General features: G+C 36.5%; 1 protein-coding gene across 2 annotated transcripts in view; it reads right to left on the minus strand.

The window, feature by feature from the left end:
- The window catches only part of LOC103532117 (serine/threonine-protein phosphatase 4 regulatory subunit 1), a 22,335-nt gene continuing 3,468 nt past the window's right edge, over window positions 1–18,867 (minus strand). For both annotated transcript variants that reach the window (XM_008497834.2, XM_030462837.1), the window contains 18 exons: window positions 17,458–17,590; window positions 17,031–17,137; window positions 16,268–16,410; window positions 15,653–15,799; window positions 14,256–14,363; window positions 13,089–13,154; window positions 12,383–12,541; window positions 11,668–11,861; window positions 10,871–11,301; window positions 9,885–10,117; window positions 8,820–8,912; window positions 8,150–8,335; window positions 7,685–7,846; window positions 6,976–7,076; window positions 5,830–5,950; window positions 5,023–5,157; window positions 4,156–4,297; window positions 1–3,189 (listed from right to left, as the gene is read on the minus strand). In XM_008497834.2, the coding sequence (XP_008496056.2) occupies window positions 3,035–3,189; window positions 4,156–4,297; window positions 5,023–5,157; window positions 5,830–5,950; window positions 6,976–7,076; window positions 7,685–7,846; window positions 8,150–8,335; window positions 8,820–8,912; window positions 9,885–10,117; window positions 10,871–11,301; window positions 11,668–11,861; window positions 12,383–12,541; window positions 13,089–13,154; window positions 14,256–14,363; window positions 15,653–15,799; window positions 16,268–16,410; window positions 17,031–17,137; window positions 17,458–17,590 (2,816 nt within the window). In that variant the 3' untranslated portion in view covers window positions 1–3,034. The remainder of the gene's footprint in view (window positions 3,190–4,155; window positions 4,298–5,022; window positions 5,158–5,829; window positions 5,951–6,975; window positions 7,077–7,684; window positions 7,847–8,149; window positions 8,336–8,819; window positions 8,913–9,884; window positions 10,118–10,870; window positions 11,302–11,667; window positions 11,862–12,382; window positions 12,542–13,088; window positions 13,155–14,255; window positions 14,364–15,652; window positions 15,800–16,267; window positions 16,411–17,030; window positions 17,138–17,457; window positions 17,591–18,867) is intronic.

Below are 18,867 nucleotides of genomic sequence, written 5' to 3' on the forward strand. Positions count from 1 at the left end.
TTAGTTTATAAAACAGTCACAGGATTTATTGAGATAAATACAAAGTTACATAGATTCTCTATTCTGACAAATGAATGACACTTCCAGAGTGTCCTCACTTAATTGGGTTCTAAACAACACTGTACAGACCAAACCAGCACTAGGGCAGCATCCCAACCAATGCCAAGTGTACATCATACACGAGATACCAGTGAGTCTGAATTCTAAGCAACACGACTGACATGCTCTGGACTGCAAGTGCTTGACTGTTTCCTACAGCACCCCAGCAATATTGCACCCACTAACATGAAAATAATGTTCCTTAGCTAGAAATGTTCCAAATTTGTATTCCTACTCCTGGCATGAAAGTCAATCAACTACCTAACTTTGCACCATCTGGCTTTTTAAAATACATATTTTTGCATAATTTAAACAACCCAGAGAACTGTATGTGAACTCACTGCTTTGCTCATCATTGCATACATTTGTCTAGTACAAGACGTAAAGTGCAGTCTTTAGTCATGCTGAAATAATTTCTAGTTTAAAAACTGAACCAAAGAGACAAACCCTGTAGAGAGTAAATGTGTTTAATAGACTTGCATATTGTCTACAAAAAACACCCACCCCAAAACTATGACGTCCCCTATTAGTGCATGCAACTGGAGAGTGTTAAAGAGAAGTTCTTAAATGCTCTGCTGAAATAATATCATTTAAAGCAGACGTGATTTCTGGAGCCAGTGAGGTGCCAAAACATTGTTAAAGGAAAACAAAAAAAGACAACTTTGTTTAGCCTTTCAGTGAACTTTTACAGCTGGTAGCTTAGTGTTTACACATATCCTAATTAAAAGCTCTTAGTGAACACTAACCAATCTAAAATGTATAGCAACTTGTGTTTTCCAGTGGATTATTGCAATTGAAGGTAATTATTTCACATTACCTGACCAACAGAACCTTGGGTTAGGTTAACGTTAAAAGTATTTAATTTATATACATTTCAAACATACTTACATATACACACACTTAAAAAATTTGTTCAGTGCTGAGAAATTTAATGAACTCAATAAAAAACAGAAGTAAAACCTTGTCAGAAATGCCTTAGAAAATCTGAACTGTTAGAAAAACCAGTATAATGCCAGCATTAGAAAAAGTTATTAGAATTAGAAAAAATTAACTCGAGAGGTCTTTTTGTTAAGAAATAGCAATTGTAAAAAACTGTACTGAAGAAGTATTTGTTTTAAATTATAAAAAAATCGTAAAAAATAAATGTAGAATGTTGCAGAATTTACAGAGTTTATACTGTTTGCTGTAATAGCAGTGATAGCAGTGGTCTGTTTCTGCCTGCAGCTTCCAAAACCCATTTTGTGATCTCACATGCAAACAATTTGTTACAAATACTGTACATGTTATAATACAAGACTAGTTAAACAAACTGATACAAAACTGAGCCCTCCAAGAATACAGAACACAACCAAGGAACTCACTGTATTGCAGACAAGCCAGACTGAAAACAAAATAACAACAAAAAAAGTAATTTCTGTAAAAAACTTCACCCATGTGAACTACGTCCTAGTATAACAGCAAAGTAAGGGGAAATATTGACACAGATCTATTTATGCTAAAGTATTGTGTTCACAGAGAGAAAGTAACTTATTATATGAAGCTATTTCTTCAGTATTTAAGCATCAGTTTTTGAACAACACAAGCATCCAACCCTCAATCTAAACTAAGTCTACTTTTTTTCCAGGCCCCACATTATCTTCCAATTTGAGACATACCAGAAGACAGGATCTACCAAAAAACCCCCTAGCTTTATAATTTTTAAACTGTTCAGAAGCCATCTAATTTTATTAACAGAACCTTGTTCTGTTAATCAACCAGAATCTGTATATTCTGGTTCTTCTAAAACACCTGAATACTGTTTAAGTACACAGAGGACATCTCACTTAAACCTAGGGATTTCAGTAACACTCATTTACTGTTTGCCCAAGATTTAACCATGCAACCAAAAGAAGTTAAAGAGCAAACTGCATCAACACCTTTCCCCTGACATTTGCTTTTTGGGTTGGGGTTTTGGTTTTTTTTGGTTTGGTTTGGTTTTTAATTTCTAGCTTCCCTGTTTCTTAGGAACAAAGTAGCAGGCTGTTCAGGATTTGAATGCTGGACCAGTTAAAAGGTGTTTTTCAAATGAGGCACAAAAAATACAAACAAACAGAACACTTAAGTCTGTATAATTCTGTAATACCCTTCTACAGAGACAGCACATCCCAGGAACTGAATCCCTTAAAGGAAGTGAACTTTGCTTGGGCAGAATGAGGAATTTTCAGTTTGGGAAATTAACAGTCTACCTACCACTAGCAGAGCCAACAGTAATAAACAGATATGTTAATACCTGTGAGGTCATAGCTCAGAAATAACTAATAAAAAAAAAAATCACAATATACAAAGGATCTTGAGCTCCCTGTGCTTTGAAAAATATCACAGTAAGCAACAATGAACCATGCCTTATTTCTAGCAGAGTAACTACTTCATAAAGTGAAATTATTTTGAGGTTTTTCTTCACTGATACAGCTCATGATTTTTGTTACAATTAAAAACTATTCACATATATACACTTTTTTCAGTTGAAATGGAATATTTGAAACAAAGACCACAATAAAAGTAAAGAAAGAATATCTTTGTCAGTTTTCTACAGTCAGGTTTTCAGATTAAGAAACCACTAAGCTTATAGATGACTGCTCTACTACTGGAAGTATTTTGTTAAAAATGGAATTTGAATTCCAGTTGCACTGGAAGACTGAGTATGGAGTAAGACATTGCATATTATACTTAACTGCAAGTAAGACCAGAGTTATCCCCCTCATTTACAAAGGAAAAATAACCAAAAGGAAATACACACATCAGACAAACACAACTACAGATGAAAGGTGATAATTTTTCAGAGCTTCTCCAGCTCAAGTAGGTAGCAAAAACCTTATTTGCCCACATTATTCATACTAACTGCAAATGTAAGGTGAATAACCATTTTCATGTTCAGTGCTTACTGCTGAACAACACCTTAGCTTTGTTTTTCAATGGTGGTATTGTCCATGTTACCCTGTTTTAGCTTTATAGTGGCAAAGAAGGACACATCTTGATCTCTGTCAGACTGCAGGGTTAGAATGGTCTCTTCTGCAGCTTCTAGATGAGGATTGCCAACACTTTTGAAGTAAGCTAGAATAGGAGAAGAAAAAGACAACTTCAATCAGAGCCAAAATAATAAGCCCTAGGGCGTAAGTAGTGCAGAAATACAGAGGATGCAAAAACCATTTGGGGTAGCTCATCCAATTTATAGGCTCTTTAGAGAAACTAGAGCAAGCTGAGGAGGCTGACACAGAAACAGAAATATGCTGCTGCTTACTCATCTTATTAGGTACTTAAGTATTCCTAAGAGAAATTCTTTTTGCCAAGCCCTAAAGAGAAATGTATTAGCAAGTAAAAACAAGCTCAGGAAGCTGCCATTGTACAATGACTTACACAACAGTCTCCACACTTCTGAAAATAATAAAGCAGAGGACATTTCTGTGCATCTTCCTTTGAATAATCAGAAACCAGCTGATTTTTTTAAGAAATTGTAATACAGGAATATAGGAATATGGAGCAGCATCAATTACCTTTTCCCAAGTATAATTTTTAGGTTAAGAATAAAATGACAAAGCAAACCACGTCAGAGAAAGAGGTAACAATTCATCTGCAAGATGCCACAGATGAATGGTTCATTAACATAAAAGTTAGAAACGGGTTTTTTATCACATTTGATAGTTTTGATCTGCCACACACATCATGGATACCCAAACCAACCACCTGCAGCAGCACCCGGCACTTTGCTAGCAGCAAAGCATGACTGCCCTCTAGCGAGGACACATCCGTGTCTGAGGAGTGACACCAGACCCAGGCCCTTCAAGGAGCAATGATCACATATTCAAAGACACAAAAGCCACCCCAGTATATATACACTCCTAAATCTGTTTTCCCAAATCCGAATTTAAATGTAGTACCGCAGGTTACAAAGTGTAGTTCTGTGTTCAGTATAAACGGGACCAAACAGACAGTTTGAGCCAATTTATAAAGAGCTAGGCTAGCAGAGGAAAGAGAGCACTGGTCACAAATCAGTTCTTTAAAAGGAAATAATGACCTCACCTTTCTCCAGCAAGGTCTGTCTCAGAGCCTTGGCGAGCAGAACCCTGACGTTTGGCACAGGATCTGAAGCAAGACTTAAAAGACTGGGGAGTAAGTGTTCAACAAACTGGTCGACTGGCATGCATTCCTCTTCTACTACAGCCTACAGGATAAACACAGAACACAAGAAAGCAAGATTCAGGTTAAAATTACACTATTTCTCATTCATTTCTATACTGAATTTAATTTGGCCTATCAAAAAAGTCCCTGTTTGAACAAGCACACCTGATGTTGGTGAAATACTATTATGCTAACATCTTAACATTCTGAAGTTCACCTGAAGATTATTCAAAAAGAGCTGATAACTTTCAACTGTATTTAAGGAAATACTGCTCTCTTGCCTGTCATCATCCCTTTGCCTCATTCAAACCTTGATCCTTACTGCTATTAAAATAACCAGTTTTGGTTTAGAGGGCCATAGTTAAGTGGAAATAGAGGGAACAGTTCCTGGCACCTAGCATCCACTGGCAGCTTGAAGGGCTCTTGTGAACCTCCATCATTACATGGCAAAGTATTAGAAAAATGTATCTTGGGTAAGGACATAATTCTTGATTTTGCTACAGGGATACCAGAAAATACAAGAATGACCTATTTAAGCTGGAGGTGCAAAACAAAACAAGGACCACAACTTCAAAACTGGATACTTTCCAAAACTACTCCTGAGATAGACCAACTCTGCCACTGTCTTCACTTGACACACAGAAGCAGAACCCCAAGAACCGCAAAAAATTACTGACTCCAAATTTCAGTTTTGCCCACGTTGCTGAAAGGCCTCGAACTGGCTCCAAATTAAATGCTCCAAAATAAACAGAGAGAAAACATTCCAACCTGACAAATGAAGGCAAAAGCTTGTCTTCCAACCCACTTGGAGCAGTGACGAAATCGCACTACAAGTTCATTAATGAAATTTAATCCCAGTGCATTTGCATTGTTTGCATAGAACTTTTGTAGTATTGCTACAACCTGCAAAGCAAAGGAAGGGGGAAAAGGAGAAGGAGGGGGAAGAAAAGTTAACTTGAAGCACTTAAAGTTAAAAAAAAGCTTGATTTCATTTGAATTAATGTCCCTACAAAGGGACACAAAAAAAAGGTATTCAGAGTAATCAGCTGTGTCTGCAGAATTTAAGAAGTTACTGTGCTTGTTCTGGAAAAAATAAAATGTAAGCTTTAAAAAAAATTGTTTGTTCAGGTGAAACAAAAACCAATAAAAAACTGAAACTACCATTAAAAATTATGTCCGTTCCCATGGTGCCATGAAGCAAAAGAAGAAATGGAAGGAATCTTTGTACTCATTTAGTGCATCTACGGGATGACAGCAATACCATGAAGTTCATAACAATTTAACTTTGAGGAAAGATCAGTAACATTTTTTTCTCCCAGAACAAGGTCTCCCACATCTTCTATATCCTGGTTTTCACCCAGCTGAAGGTACGTTTAGCATTCCCATACAAAGAACAGAGAAAGATTTTAACGTCTGTGGAAGTCTGACAACTTTAAATTAACTTCCAAGTTATTGATGTTTATCAAAACGTGTATATTCAGCCTACTTGTCTGAAAGAAAGCAAAGTGATTTCAGTTTTCCCTCTCAAGGCTCATTTTCCTCCTCTCCTGCCAGGGAGTGAACTAAATCCCCTACCAGTCTGAAGGAGATCCACCGAACTTCCGAAACTTTATCGGAGCAGAGAGTTAGTGCAATATGTCTTAAGTAGTCATACACATCATTGGGATTGTAGAGTTCCAGTATCAGGATCAGCTGCCTGGAACACAAAGGAAGTGATTAACAAGCAGAACACTAACCTGCTTCAATTTTACAATCTGTTAAACATAGGGAAGGATCATTTGGAGCCTCAAAAATACCATGGTTCTTACAAAGCCCTTGACCAGTTTGCTCTTCTCTCTCCTTTATAAAGATGCACATGTGCTGAAATACATCAGAGTCCAAGAGAAAAATTTATCCAAACTCAGTGTACCAATGAATCAAATTTATCCCAAATTCCAACCACACCACTGCCACTGTGTTACCAGCAGCCATCACAAACCAAAGAGCTGAGTGGCAGCCTCCACTAGATGTCAGGGAACTACTGCACAACCTTCCCCACTACAGTGAGCATGAGGTCACTTTGCCAAATGACAAAGGGAGAATAAATCCTCAATAGCCCTAACAAAGCAATGACAAACATGAAGGATGGATTTTGCTAATAACTATGTCCATGAACACTCTTTGGATGTTTCAAATATTAAGAGGGCTTGCCAAGAAAGAACTGTGGGATGTTAACTTTCTCCATTATACATCCAGTCATACAGAAATATATGGATTTTATAGAACTATTTTTTCTTTCATGCACATTAGAGAAATGTATTTGATCATTTGGCTTGGGAAAGGCCTTTGAGATCATTAACTTTGAACACACATTTCATTAATTTTTACAAGGCAGTCTAGAACTGAATAAAATCTGCAACCTCATGAATAGTATCTATCAGACTGCCATATCTCATCAGCTGTAAGCAAACCAGATCCCTGCTTTGGCATAACCAAAGACATTTAAGGTTCAGTCATACCTGATTACAACACAACTTGCCAACTCCCACCCCTCTCCCCCCCCACTAAAAAACCCCCTCCAAAATAAAAGAATAAACCCAACCCCAAAGCCAGTGGCTTCTAAGTTCAGTTCCTTAATACAGAATAGTTGTAACAGTTTGGCTCCTAACTATGGTGTGCTAACTTCTGAATGTAATTATTCATTTCCATGTTAGTAAAAATATGAAGTGAAAAATTACATACTCTGCCAGCTCGTAACGAAACCTCCAGTTCCTGCTGTTATCAGTCACTACAAATTCTTGAAGTTGGTAAAGGTATTCCCTCCTTTTTTCTGCATGCAGTAACTGAAGAAAAACATTACTAGTATAAAACTGATAAAATTCAATACTTGCAGTTCTCTGGTGTATTACTCTACTCACACCTCTATGCATTTTCCTGCTTGAAAGCAAGTGACCATTCACAAGATGCTTACTAAAAATTGGGCACAATCAGCTGACTGCCTGGACACAAGACTGACACCCAAAGAAATACTTTAAGTCCTTACTTCTGCAAGGACATCATCAAAACATCATCCCTGGGCATAAAGACTGAGCAACCAAAAGCTAAAGTGCTTGTGCTTATTGTGCTGCAGCCCTCCAAGACTTGTTCTCTTCTCTCCAGCCTCAAACACAAGTTGTTAATGGTCCAACTTTCCATCTGGACTGCACAAAATCCTAATTCCTCTACAACAGCTGAGAGCATTTTAAACCACATTTTACAAAGGGATTTCAGTTTTGGTACTTTGTTGGGATGAGACAGAAAATAGGGATTTTGTAAAAAAGCAGTAGACACAGAAAAAATGGCAGTATCACACAAAACTAAAAATGTAATTGGATATGGATACCTGCACACTTCAAAAAACTAAATAGAGTCAGAAAAATTTCATCTTGGTAAATAAGTTACACTTTCCTACCTTTAGGAAGTCATACAGGTGTTTAAGGACACCGATGCGCACTTCATCCAGATCTTTCAAGAATCCATTGAAAATTGGCACCAGATCAGCAGCTGTCAGCTGATCCCCCAGAATAACTGCTAGCTCATGGATGGAGAAAGCCAGTGTCCGGCGTACCTTCCACTGCAAGCAGTTTAAGAAGTGAACTAGATTAGGAACCATAACTAAAATAAAGCAGCTTTTCAACTACACCTATGTGAGGACTGAGAGAGCAGAAGAAACAGGGCTACTAGAAAATGTTAATCACATTTAAGAAGTCTGATTTACATCCTTTAACTTTGAGGAAATATCACGAGTTTTATATTTTGTGAACACTTTAATCTCTAATGAGAAAATGTACAACGCTGTAACTTCAGTGCAATGAACAGAAAAGCCATTTTAAAATTGTAAAGTTTTCGCTATAAAGCTTTGGCTTTTAGTTTTTACCTGTACATCTGAGGCCAGTGTCTCATATGTATCCTTCAGGCAGTGCCAGTTCTGCCTGCCCAGTGTTAAGGCCACCCCAGGAAGACTGTAGGCACAGTGTTTGGCTATTTCAGTATCAACAGTCTGGGCTCGAGCAGGGTCAGTCATTGACAAGTACTGGTCTAATAAAGGCTGAGGTATGATATCCTACAGATAGAGACACTGCATCAGCAACACACATGTTCATTTTAGAGATAAAAGATACCTGTTGTGCTACAGTATTCTCTTACTAGCAATCACCTGGCAGCAAAGCACCAACAGTGGAAAGACTCCTTTTGTGCACTAGCTTTACAAAATGGAAATGACCTTTGTAGATTTGTCCTCTCATTAGGACAGAACAGTCAGCATTACTTTATCAACAGGATGCATCAAACCAAACTCAAAATTTCCTCTTTGCTGAAGTCCAATAGTAAATCCAGCAACAAAATAGTGAGTGAGTGTCTAAGTTGCACAGATCACCTCTAAAGCACAAAAAAGGCAGAATTTTTCTAGCTTTCCAACTGAAAATACAGTTCTTAATTGCTATTCTTCTCATTCTACAACTGATAACTGCAAAAGCTATCACTGTATTAAGGATAAGATGAACTGCATTCAGTATCCCACTAAAGCAGTTAGATGCCATTTTTATCACCTGTAATTTTGATTTTTCATCTTCAAGTTGTGGATTACTTTCTTGCTCTTTCTTTAAACATTCACTTGTTCCACTGTGTTGCTCCTCTGAGTCCTGTAAAAGGTCAGACTGGTGAAATGGATCAGACATACTGCTGCTTAGGCTGTTCCAAAGCATTACACTACAAACCAACACAATTCTGATACAGAATTGCCTTTTACAGATAAAGCTTTGATTAAGGCTTTGCCTAAAGCCTTACACTTTGTGTTTATACAACTACAGAACGACAACAGAATTGTACACCCAGACATACACTATTATCACAGCATCAAGATGAATGGTAGTGAGATTTATTTCTGAACAAAGCAATCTAACTTAATATAAACTCAGCATTTACATAGTCCATGGACAACTACTTTTACTATACTCTTAAACTGTTTGTATTCTTGGTATGAATATAAATTATACTAAACAAGACAATTTAGTAGTTGTTCCTCTCCCTAAATATCAACAAAAATCTTTGAAGGAATTAAAAGACCAAACCACACAAAGTTCAAAAGGGCATGCAGTATTCATTCATACATACATACAGGTAGTGGGTTTTATGTGCAATTTTTGTTTATGGATAATTTTTGCTTTGTTTTTCACAATTATGCTCCAGCAACATTAAATATTGTACAAACAGTACAGTATCTATCTAGGTACTATAATCAAGAAACAGTAACAAGGAACTGTGAGTGTGTTACCACCTGATTTGGCCTCCTGTCTGGAGATAAAAGACTAATTTTAGACTCTTTACAGGAAGAGCTGAGATGATACTTGGTACATTTAATCTGAAAAAAACTGAATCTGAAAAATCTGAAAAAGACAACTGCAAAACTAATTCCTCTCTGATCTGTGTGCAAGAAGAAAAAATAGTCCTCAATAGTTTTTCTTTTTTGTCATTAAAAAAGTAGCATATGACAGTGACAATGTAGATATGTTCACAGGCTTTAGATCAGGAGTGGGTCAATTAAACCAGAGACAACATGAACACACACAGTACGTAAGAATTCATTTCAGACAGAAAGCACAATGCATACTTACTGTGCTTTTTAGTACACTGGAGGCAGACAGGTCACTGATGTTACCCTGGGAGGTTGGGGATGAAAAAGCATCCTCCTCCATCTGGCTGCAGGTAGCATCTGAAACAGTTGTTTCATCTGAAATAGTTTTGTTCTGAAGTTTGCCACTGCTTTCTTCCATTTTTTTGGTCTCATAGTCACCAACAGAATCAAACTGAGCAGCTCTGAGAGCAGCAGACAACACTTGGACCTGAGCTGTAAGATGGAAAAATGACTTTTTAGTCTCCCTTCTGCACTTGAGAGCATTACATTTCTATTTAGTTAAATCTGAAGATAAAAAAACCCAGTTGGAGCTGCACAGAAACAGTATATAGCCAACTAAATATGCCACACTACCAGTCAGCATACGTCTCACTACTACTGCAGCAAGGAATCCAAGTGATGCTGCAGTTCCTGCAGATGTGACTCTGCATGCAGAGAAGGGATGAATGAACAGGCAGATGAAAACTGTTAATTCACTGCAGTATTCAAGGCACTTGATGGAACAAGAAACTGTGGATAACAGGCTTGTCAAAAAGGATTTGGCCCAGGACAAACAAGACTAGCAGTCTATCATCACCATTCTCATCAGCAAGGCTTATATGGGAGGCTGGGGAAGGATGACTTGAAATTAGGTCCACTCTCACTCAGCAAATATTAACTCAGCTGGTAATAAGTAGCTTTGTCCCTAAAAAACAGCTTAAAGACAGCTTTAATAGATTTCATCAAGTTTTTTTCCTGTTTTGTATTTAGATACAATTTATTTCCTGATAACAGGAGACAAAAATTTCCCCAGCTGTTTCAGAAATAACTCAGGTCTTGTGAAAAAGGCTGCTGAATAACTCTCTACTATAATTTACCACTCAAGAACTCTCACACCTTACAAATATCAAGCCCATCTAAGGGTTTTGTAAAGGTCAGAAGAACAATTGCTCAGTGAAAACATGGCTTTACAGTTAAGAGTCTCACCTTGAACATCTGGATCATCTAAGTGCTCCTGTAAGCTTTCTAGAACTTTTTTAATTTCACTGCTAGCAACGCAGTTATTACATGGCACGGAGCAGCTATCTTTGTGCTTTTCAGTCTTGAACTGAAGCAACTCCAGATCCTGACTTATATCAGGCAGAGGAGGGCGCCAGTATAAAAAGGTATTAAATACATCCTCAGTAGATGGTAGCTTTGAGTTTGTTCCAGGAAAACTGCTATCCTTTGTGACTTCTACAACACCAGCAACTTTGTCACCCTGAGACAACCGAGACACATCTTCTCCAGAGCTGGAAGAGTCTGAGCTTTCTTCCCGTTTATCTTTATTTAGGTTCTCAACTGGGAGTTTTGTGTTAACTTCAGCTGCCACCTCCTCAGTCGATGATTCTGGTTTGATTTCCATTGGTTGTTCTGAACTGTGTAACAGACACACACAGTTATTCAAATAAAAGATAAAATACTCTGTGACGACAGTTTTCAGTAAAGTACTTCATTAAAGACAGCATCAACTACAGAAGCTTCTTTTCTCTGCAGCATGACAGAATTTAGAATTTATTTTACCACTGTGCTTTACTTCACCAGTTTTCCCTTTACACTCCTGATGAAGCCAAGAAAGTCAATTTTTCAATCAAGTGGTTACACTCAAACACACAGTCTCAACTCTTCATACTTTTTTTCTAAAACTATATTCTCAAGTTGAGATTTTTAGCTCTGAAGATCAACAAAAAGAATTAACTTTGTTCTTCTCCCTTCCACTCCACATCTTTCTCATGAACTTTTACCTGGACAGGGTGGCATTAGTGCTGGAGGACACTGAAGTAATATTGTTGCTTGGCTGACAGGAACTGGAATTCCCATCTTGCACTGATGGTCGAATACTCAGTGTCCCATCCTCCCGAATGTAAAGCCCAGCACTGGAAGGGTTTGCAAAGGTGGAAATAAATGGGCCAAGAGACTGAAAAGCAGCCTGACGAACCTGGGGTAGTAGTATAGAGACAACAATCAAGATTCATGCAACTCCCACACTGTTAACGCTGGAAAAGAAAAATTTGGTTTATTTTATAGTTAATTTTTTAAACCAGTTGGTTATTACTGTAGCAGCTCCACTTAATACCAAACATATCCAAATATCAATTATCAAGTAAGTGACCATCCAAGCAAAAGGTGTTAGAATACTAAGCATGTATCTACAATCATAGTAAAGAAAATTTTCAAAGTTATAAATTTAAAGGACATCATTATCTATTTCAACTAATACCTTTAACACAGGGAACCTATTCCCAGGAGAGTGTTTACATTTATTAAAAAAACCTACTGATAGAAACTCTAAGTAGTAAGAGAGAGGAAAAACACTATAAGAGGAGATTAGAATCTTATGTACTAAAATCTTATCTCAGCAAATTTAGTTTAGTGAACTTTTACAGAACACTTCTGACTTGTCCTTTATTTGCTTATCAACTGCCTGAGAAGATGCATCAACTGGAGTGAACTACTTACCCATCTGCAAGTGTCACTAATAAGACTGATAAACAGTGGGGACAGTTTGCTTCTGCGAACTTCTGGGGATGTGGTGTAAGACACTGCCATAAAGCATTCAGCACAAGCTTTTCTCATTCCCCAAACACTATCAGAACAGAGTTCAAAGAACTTGGGAATCTGCCAAAAATAAAAAAACCAAGAATAATTAAAGACTAAATAAAGACTACAGCAACTTACTGTCAAGATAGGGGTTTTTTTCTTGTAAACTGGAGATAATAACAACTCAGGATAGAAAATAAGAATACAAGAAATGGGGACAGGTTAAAAACAAATCTTAATTGAAAAAGTTGTAAAAATTCTCTCACATTTACCTAATTAGATTTTACCTAAAACTCTACACACTAGGAAAGAACAGGAAGAATTTTTATGGCCTATTTTTCCTGAAACTATGAAGTCACTGATCATCTAGTTCAGGGAAAAAAAGTCAGTAGTTCTAAAATGTGTGTGTGTGTAGATACATGCTATTAAATTGTTACAAACATTTTGCAAAACAAGAACTTTGGATTTCTACTCATTTCCAGTTTTGCTATATAACTGCAACCAAAGCTGTAGCCAAATCAAATTTTAAAAAGGCATACTGATTAATTTACAGAGAAGACAATAAAAGAACTCCTTGATAAGCCTTTTGAACAAGTCTTGTAAGTGGATTTTTATTTTTACATACCAGCAATCTTTCTGTGGCTTCTTGCCCAACTGCATTACAAATGTCACCAAAATTAGCTGCACAAATCTAAGAAATAGAAAAGTAACACATATCATTCTGGCTCTTTCAGATGCATTAGTTTTATTATCAACTTCATCATGCATTATTTATCCCATGTAACAACTGCTCAAGTTTGACTATTCAAACTTCAGCCATGTAACTAAATCCTGTAATATTAACTCATCCTAAACAAAGACTCATTAGAATGAGCTTACATAAGCCACATGTGTTTGAAATCAGTAATAATGAAGTTTTCTGCATGAAGAGCATCATCTATTTCAGTAACCATTAAAAGGGACAATCAACCTCCTTGAAAGTTTAAACTACTTTGAACAACAGCTGTGAAAACCAAAGCAGAGTAAAATATGATACAAGGGTCAGGACTTAGGTGTACTGACAGAACTATCTCTGCTATGGCTGAGACTGGCTTAAGAGCTTTGCTGAAGCGAAGTTTAATAAGGGTCTCAAGTTAATGACATTCACAGTATATTACAAATGCTATAATTAAGGCAAAAGGGACACTCCCTCATGAAGGAAGGAGATGCTGCCAAATTAAGATAACACTGTGAACACACAATTTATTCCTTCCATATGCTTGTTTAAAAGGTTATAATGGAGCTCACGCAAGTACAGCTCACATTAAGGACCAAGCTAAAGCTCTGCCTGACCCTTAAGACTACTCAAATATTTTAAACCTTCTTATGCTACAAGTTTCCTTTTGTCCTGGACCATGGATTAAAAAGTTCTTTTTAATAACACCAGATTTATTTATTTATTTATTCTGAAGGGAAGCATTCCTCACGTATTATTACTTGGAATTTCTAATTTTGGATAGGATGGTGGAGATCAGGAAACTTGTTTGCATTCTATAACCAATGCCTCACATAAGTTGTGCATAACTATTAACTGTGCAAGATCAGTTTAACCAATACACCAAAGCTTTTAATAAAGGACTGTTACCTGTTTCTTTACTGAACTACAAAAACTATAATTAAAACAAATTAAAACTCATCTTCCAAACTCTTTCAAAAGTTCATCAACTGAAGTTGTAACTAAATTATTCAGGAAGGCATTTGAACAGTAACATACAAATCCATTTTTACATGGTTTAGGGTTGCAGACACCAACCTTTCGGACTTGAAACAATTTCCCATCACTGCATAGTTCACAGAAACGAGGAAGCAGCATATGCTCAACTGTTGTTCTGCTTAACACAGAAGCCATTTTACAGATTATCTAAAAATCAAGAAGAGGATATATGCAAGGACAATAAAATTATAAAGACTGCAAGTATGGCCAAATATTTCTCCTAAAAATTACCTCCAAGAGAGAAACTGAATCTATTTAATGGTTACAAATTATTTGTATCTTCATACACCTGTGTTGTATGTGAAACACAACTATAGTTACCTGAAATCATTCTACATCACTGTGCCTGAACTTAACATTTTCTGCACATAATCCATTGTCTTTTTTAACTGGTTAAATATACTTTTATTAATAAATGCATTTTCAAGGTGTTTTATAACGTGGCATACACCACTGTTTTGTATGGAGAAGACAAAAGTTCCACTGCAGTAGCCAGCACACAAAATCAGTCTTTAAGTATATTAGAAATATCTCAAGCTTAAGCATGCACATAAGCCCCTTGGATTTAACAGGACTGTTCAGTTATTTAAAAACTAGCACAATCACAGCTCTTTACAGGCTCAGGCAACAGAAGAAAAGACAGGAGTGAAAAGGGAAAGTAAAACAAACTAGCTATATATGTGAGAATAATAATGCAGACTACACGAATAATACTCAGAGATTTTAGGAGTTAACACTACAGCACAAAGTAAATTGGTCATGTGCTCATTAATTGAGCTCTCTGAACTGTGAATTTCAACTACCATAACAATGTTTCTGCTCTGAGAATCAGGTGCTTTTTATTTTGCAGCAGGTGCTTTTGATTCTACACTGATTTTACAGGTGCTTTTGATTTTACCTTTTCTTTTCAGCTCCCATTTTCTTCGATTCTGAGCACGGGGAAAAAAAGAAAGGGCTCTCATGCACCTCTCTACCTAACTGTTCTGCCTGCTCATGCTTACACACTTTATCAGATTAACAGTACTCCTCTATTTTTGTTTTTCAGAAGTTGAGGCTACCTCCACAAAAATAAGCTTTATTCTGAGCAACATTTCCCTTTTTAATAGAATGCTAAACACAATCCAAGGAAGATGCCATTCAAGGACTTTCCTACAAATTTTCAAACTCCTAAAAGGCATCTGGTGCTCAGATGTCACCCTGAAAAACTGCCTAAGCAATATACAACTCCCAAACATGGAAGAGGAAAATCTACCTCCTAAACTGTTTTACACATCAGGTGTCAGATATCCACGTTGAAATGTAATTAAACACCAGCATTTTCCTGTGGAGTCAGATGATTTCTTGAAAGCAAACACAGAATCTTTTCCTATTTTTTTTTTATCAGTAGCACTGATAAGAGAAAAAAAATTAAGCAAAAGGGAAAAAAATTAACTTACATTTACAGCTTCCACCTTATACTCATCATCACTGTCAGGAGCAGAGAGATCCAACAGAATTGGACACACCTTATTCTCAATGTCAATCTGAGCAACAAGATCTTGCTCTAGCAGTATAAGCAGTGCTTCTTGACCTGCCTTTCTGACCTATTAATATGAACAAACATAACAAAAGTATGCCACTGTAAAACCATTTACTGATGTAAGAACCACAAATGACATTTTCAATGAACACGCAGGTTTGAGTTAAAAAACAGAGAAAAACACTCATCTCTAATGTAACAAATTAGAAAGACTGAAGTTTAATAAAATCATTGGATGATGTTTCACCAAATTCTGTGGTAAAGCCAGAAGATGAATTAGAAGACAGGACCTGTAAGCCATGATTCCTGTAAAAAACTGTGTCAATATGCTGCCAGGCAAATCCTGTGAATTTTCCATTAAGAAAATATATTAAAAAATTCAGAACTGCAAGCAAAGTGAGCTGAAACAAATAAAACTAAAGCACCATATAGTTATCAATCAACATGGAATTTCCTATTATCTCTTCCTCATGTTTGAAATTCACTGAACCACACAGTGATTGATTCTACTCATGCAATCTCTTTTTCCTACCTGATTGTTAACATCTGTGAGGTATCGCACTACTATGGGCATCAGGTACTCAAAAAACGCAGTTGGGAATTTTGGTCGACTTTCTTGCAAAAAAATGGCAATAGGAGGTATTTGTTCCATCAGTTCTGTCCTTACAGTTGGTTCTAGCAATAAAAGTAAAAGCCACATCAGTAAATAAAAAATTAAGATCAAGTGCCTTAAGAAAAAGTAGCATATTTTTTATTTAATGTTTTCACAACTGAGGAAAATACTCAAAGCAAGAAATATCACCTCTGAGACTGCCTGCTCTTAAAGGAAAGCTGAATAAAACAAAACAGAACAGCCTTACATACATCATCACAGTCCAGTGACTTGCAATCAGTTCCCTAATAAATCAGATAAAGCAAGAGTGCCAGCTACAAAACCTAATTGCCACGATTTTATGTAAATGAAGTATTAGAGACACAACTGTTCTGTGCCACATACACTGTATGTTCTGATATAAGTAATTCCTTGAAAAATATTACTAATAATTAACAGTAATATTTATTAACACTACTTCTAGGGCCTTATACCAAGTAAGTACCTTTCATTTATATATATACACCATACAAATTACTTCAAAAGGAGAGGAAAAAATAAATCTCATCTTTTCTGACAGGAAATACTCTTAGATGACTTAGTTTCTTTAGTTCACTCACTGCCTCCTCAAAACTGAAAGCTGGTCCCTATATTGCAGTTTATGTTAAAAAAGTGACAAAGATTTAAAAAACAACTTTCAAACCTGCATCTTCAGAGAGTCTGACCATTATTTCCATTACAGTCAGGAAGTCTTCTTCATTATTACTGAAATCTCGAAAGACATCCAAAAGACCTCTGGCAATAATCTGCCTGTGGAATGAACAACATATTAATTGCTGTAATGTCCTGCCAACATGTTGATGGGATGCAAAGGAACTTGTCAAACAAGGCAGGCACTTTTAAAAAGATCAAGCTAGAAATCATACAGTTTCTACACCTTCCAACAGAACAAAGATGCAATCAAGAGAACTTATTCGGATACTAAAGAATGGAAAACTCTTTTAATGGAAATGCTACACAAGAGTTATTCAAACAGGAATAGTATTAGGTATGCTCTTAGGAGAATAAAAAAAAAAGCAATGACACCTTAACATCCAGAATGCTATCAGACTCTTACATTGTACCCTTACCTGTTAAATATGTTATCACTGAAGGCATATTTTTCAAGGCGAGCCAGTGGAGTTAAATTATCCTGTCCAGGAATATCCAAGAATGCTGTTATCCTCATGCTATCACAGTCTGGTCCATAATCTTCAAATCCAACTTGAAAGACAGGAAGAGTAGTCAAAAAAACCCCAAACCAAATACAAAAACACAAACCAATCATGAAGTCAGGAACAGATGTTATAATGTTAACTAAACTATACCAATAATTATTCTTCAATGGAAAAATATCTGTACATCACTGGGAATGGCTTACAAAAGAAAAAATCTTCAATTTTTCCTAACGAAGAGCAACACTTGCCTATAGACCTGTAAATTCAATCTTTGAATTTTAATTCATTTCATAAGCCCTTGTTTTTTAACACATTTTACTCTGTAATTAGAACAGACTAACCACATCCACCAAGAGACTCAGCTAGCAAAACCACATGCCACAAACTTCCAGACACATTCAAAAGCAAAATCAGCCCAATAAAAGAAACTGAAATTCTCATAATGACAGAAAATCCCAAACGTTATTGTTTCCTGTGTCTACCGTGATGCTTTTTCCTCCCTGTAGACAATATACTCTAACATGTTCAAGAGCATTCAAACAGAAGAAAACCATGGAACTAGAATGTTCACATTCCAAATGCATACTGATACTACAAGGGAATCCAGAGGTACATAATGAGAAACACATGCTAATTATTCTGGCTTTGCCCAATGACTGTGTGGTGTACTGACACCATTCAATAGGTCATGATTATTTCTAGGGGTTGCTCTTCGTGTATTTTCAGTTGTATCCTATTCAAAACATTCACCTTGCACAAGTGTAATTCACAGAGCACAGATCTGTCTGGGACTCATCTGTCCCTATGATTTCCTAGCTTTCTCACCCACCCAGCAAAGCACCTGAAGTACCATTTGCAGTATTTGCGACTTCAAAAGAAATCTATTGTACCACTGAAAGCTCACAGGAAGTTATGCAGCATACACAGGACTTCAGATTTCCTTCAAGGTTGCAACAAACTCCATATCCAAACACAACTCTGACCACCCTTTACAGTTATAACACATTTGTATTTTAAAATCCAGACTGATTCAACACTTTCTTACTAGCTAATTTTTGAGCCTTCTCTCCTGTTTTATAAAGAAAGATGTACTAGGGCTTAAAAGAATTAATGCCATTAACTTTAGTGCCCCCTTGTTGAATTAAGAAACAGTTTAAAAAAGGCTCTTACTAGTTTACTCCAAACATCTCAGGATTCCTACCAATTCAGATAACAATGAAGCAAATCTCAATTGAAAGTTTGACTACAAAACTACACTTGGGACTAGGATGCTTAATTTTACTACCTGGAGTAGTTCTATTATTCATTATTCAGTTCTACTAT

The sequence above is a fragment of the Calypte anna genome, chromosome 20, assembly GCF_003957555.1.
Source record: "Calypte anna isolate BGI_N300 chromosome 20, bCalAnn1_v1.p, whole genome shotgun sequence".
Classification (NCBI taxonomy): domain Eukaryota; kingdom Metazoa; phylum Chordata; class Aves; order Apodiformes; family Trochilidae; genus Calypte; species Calypte anna.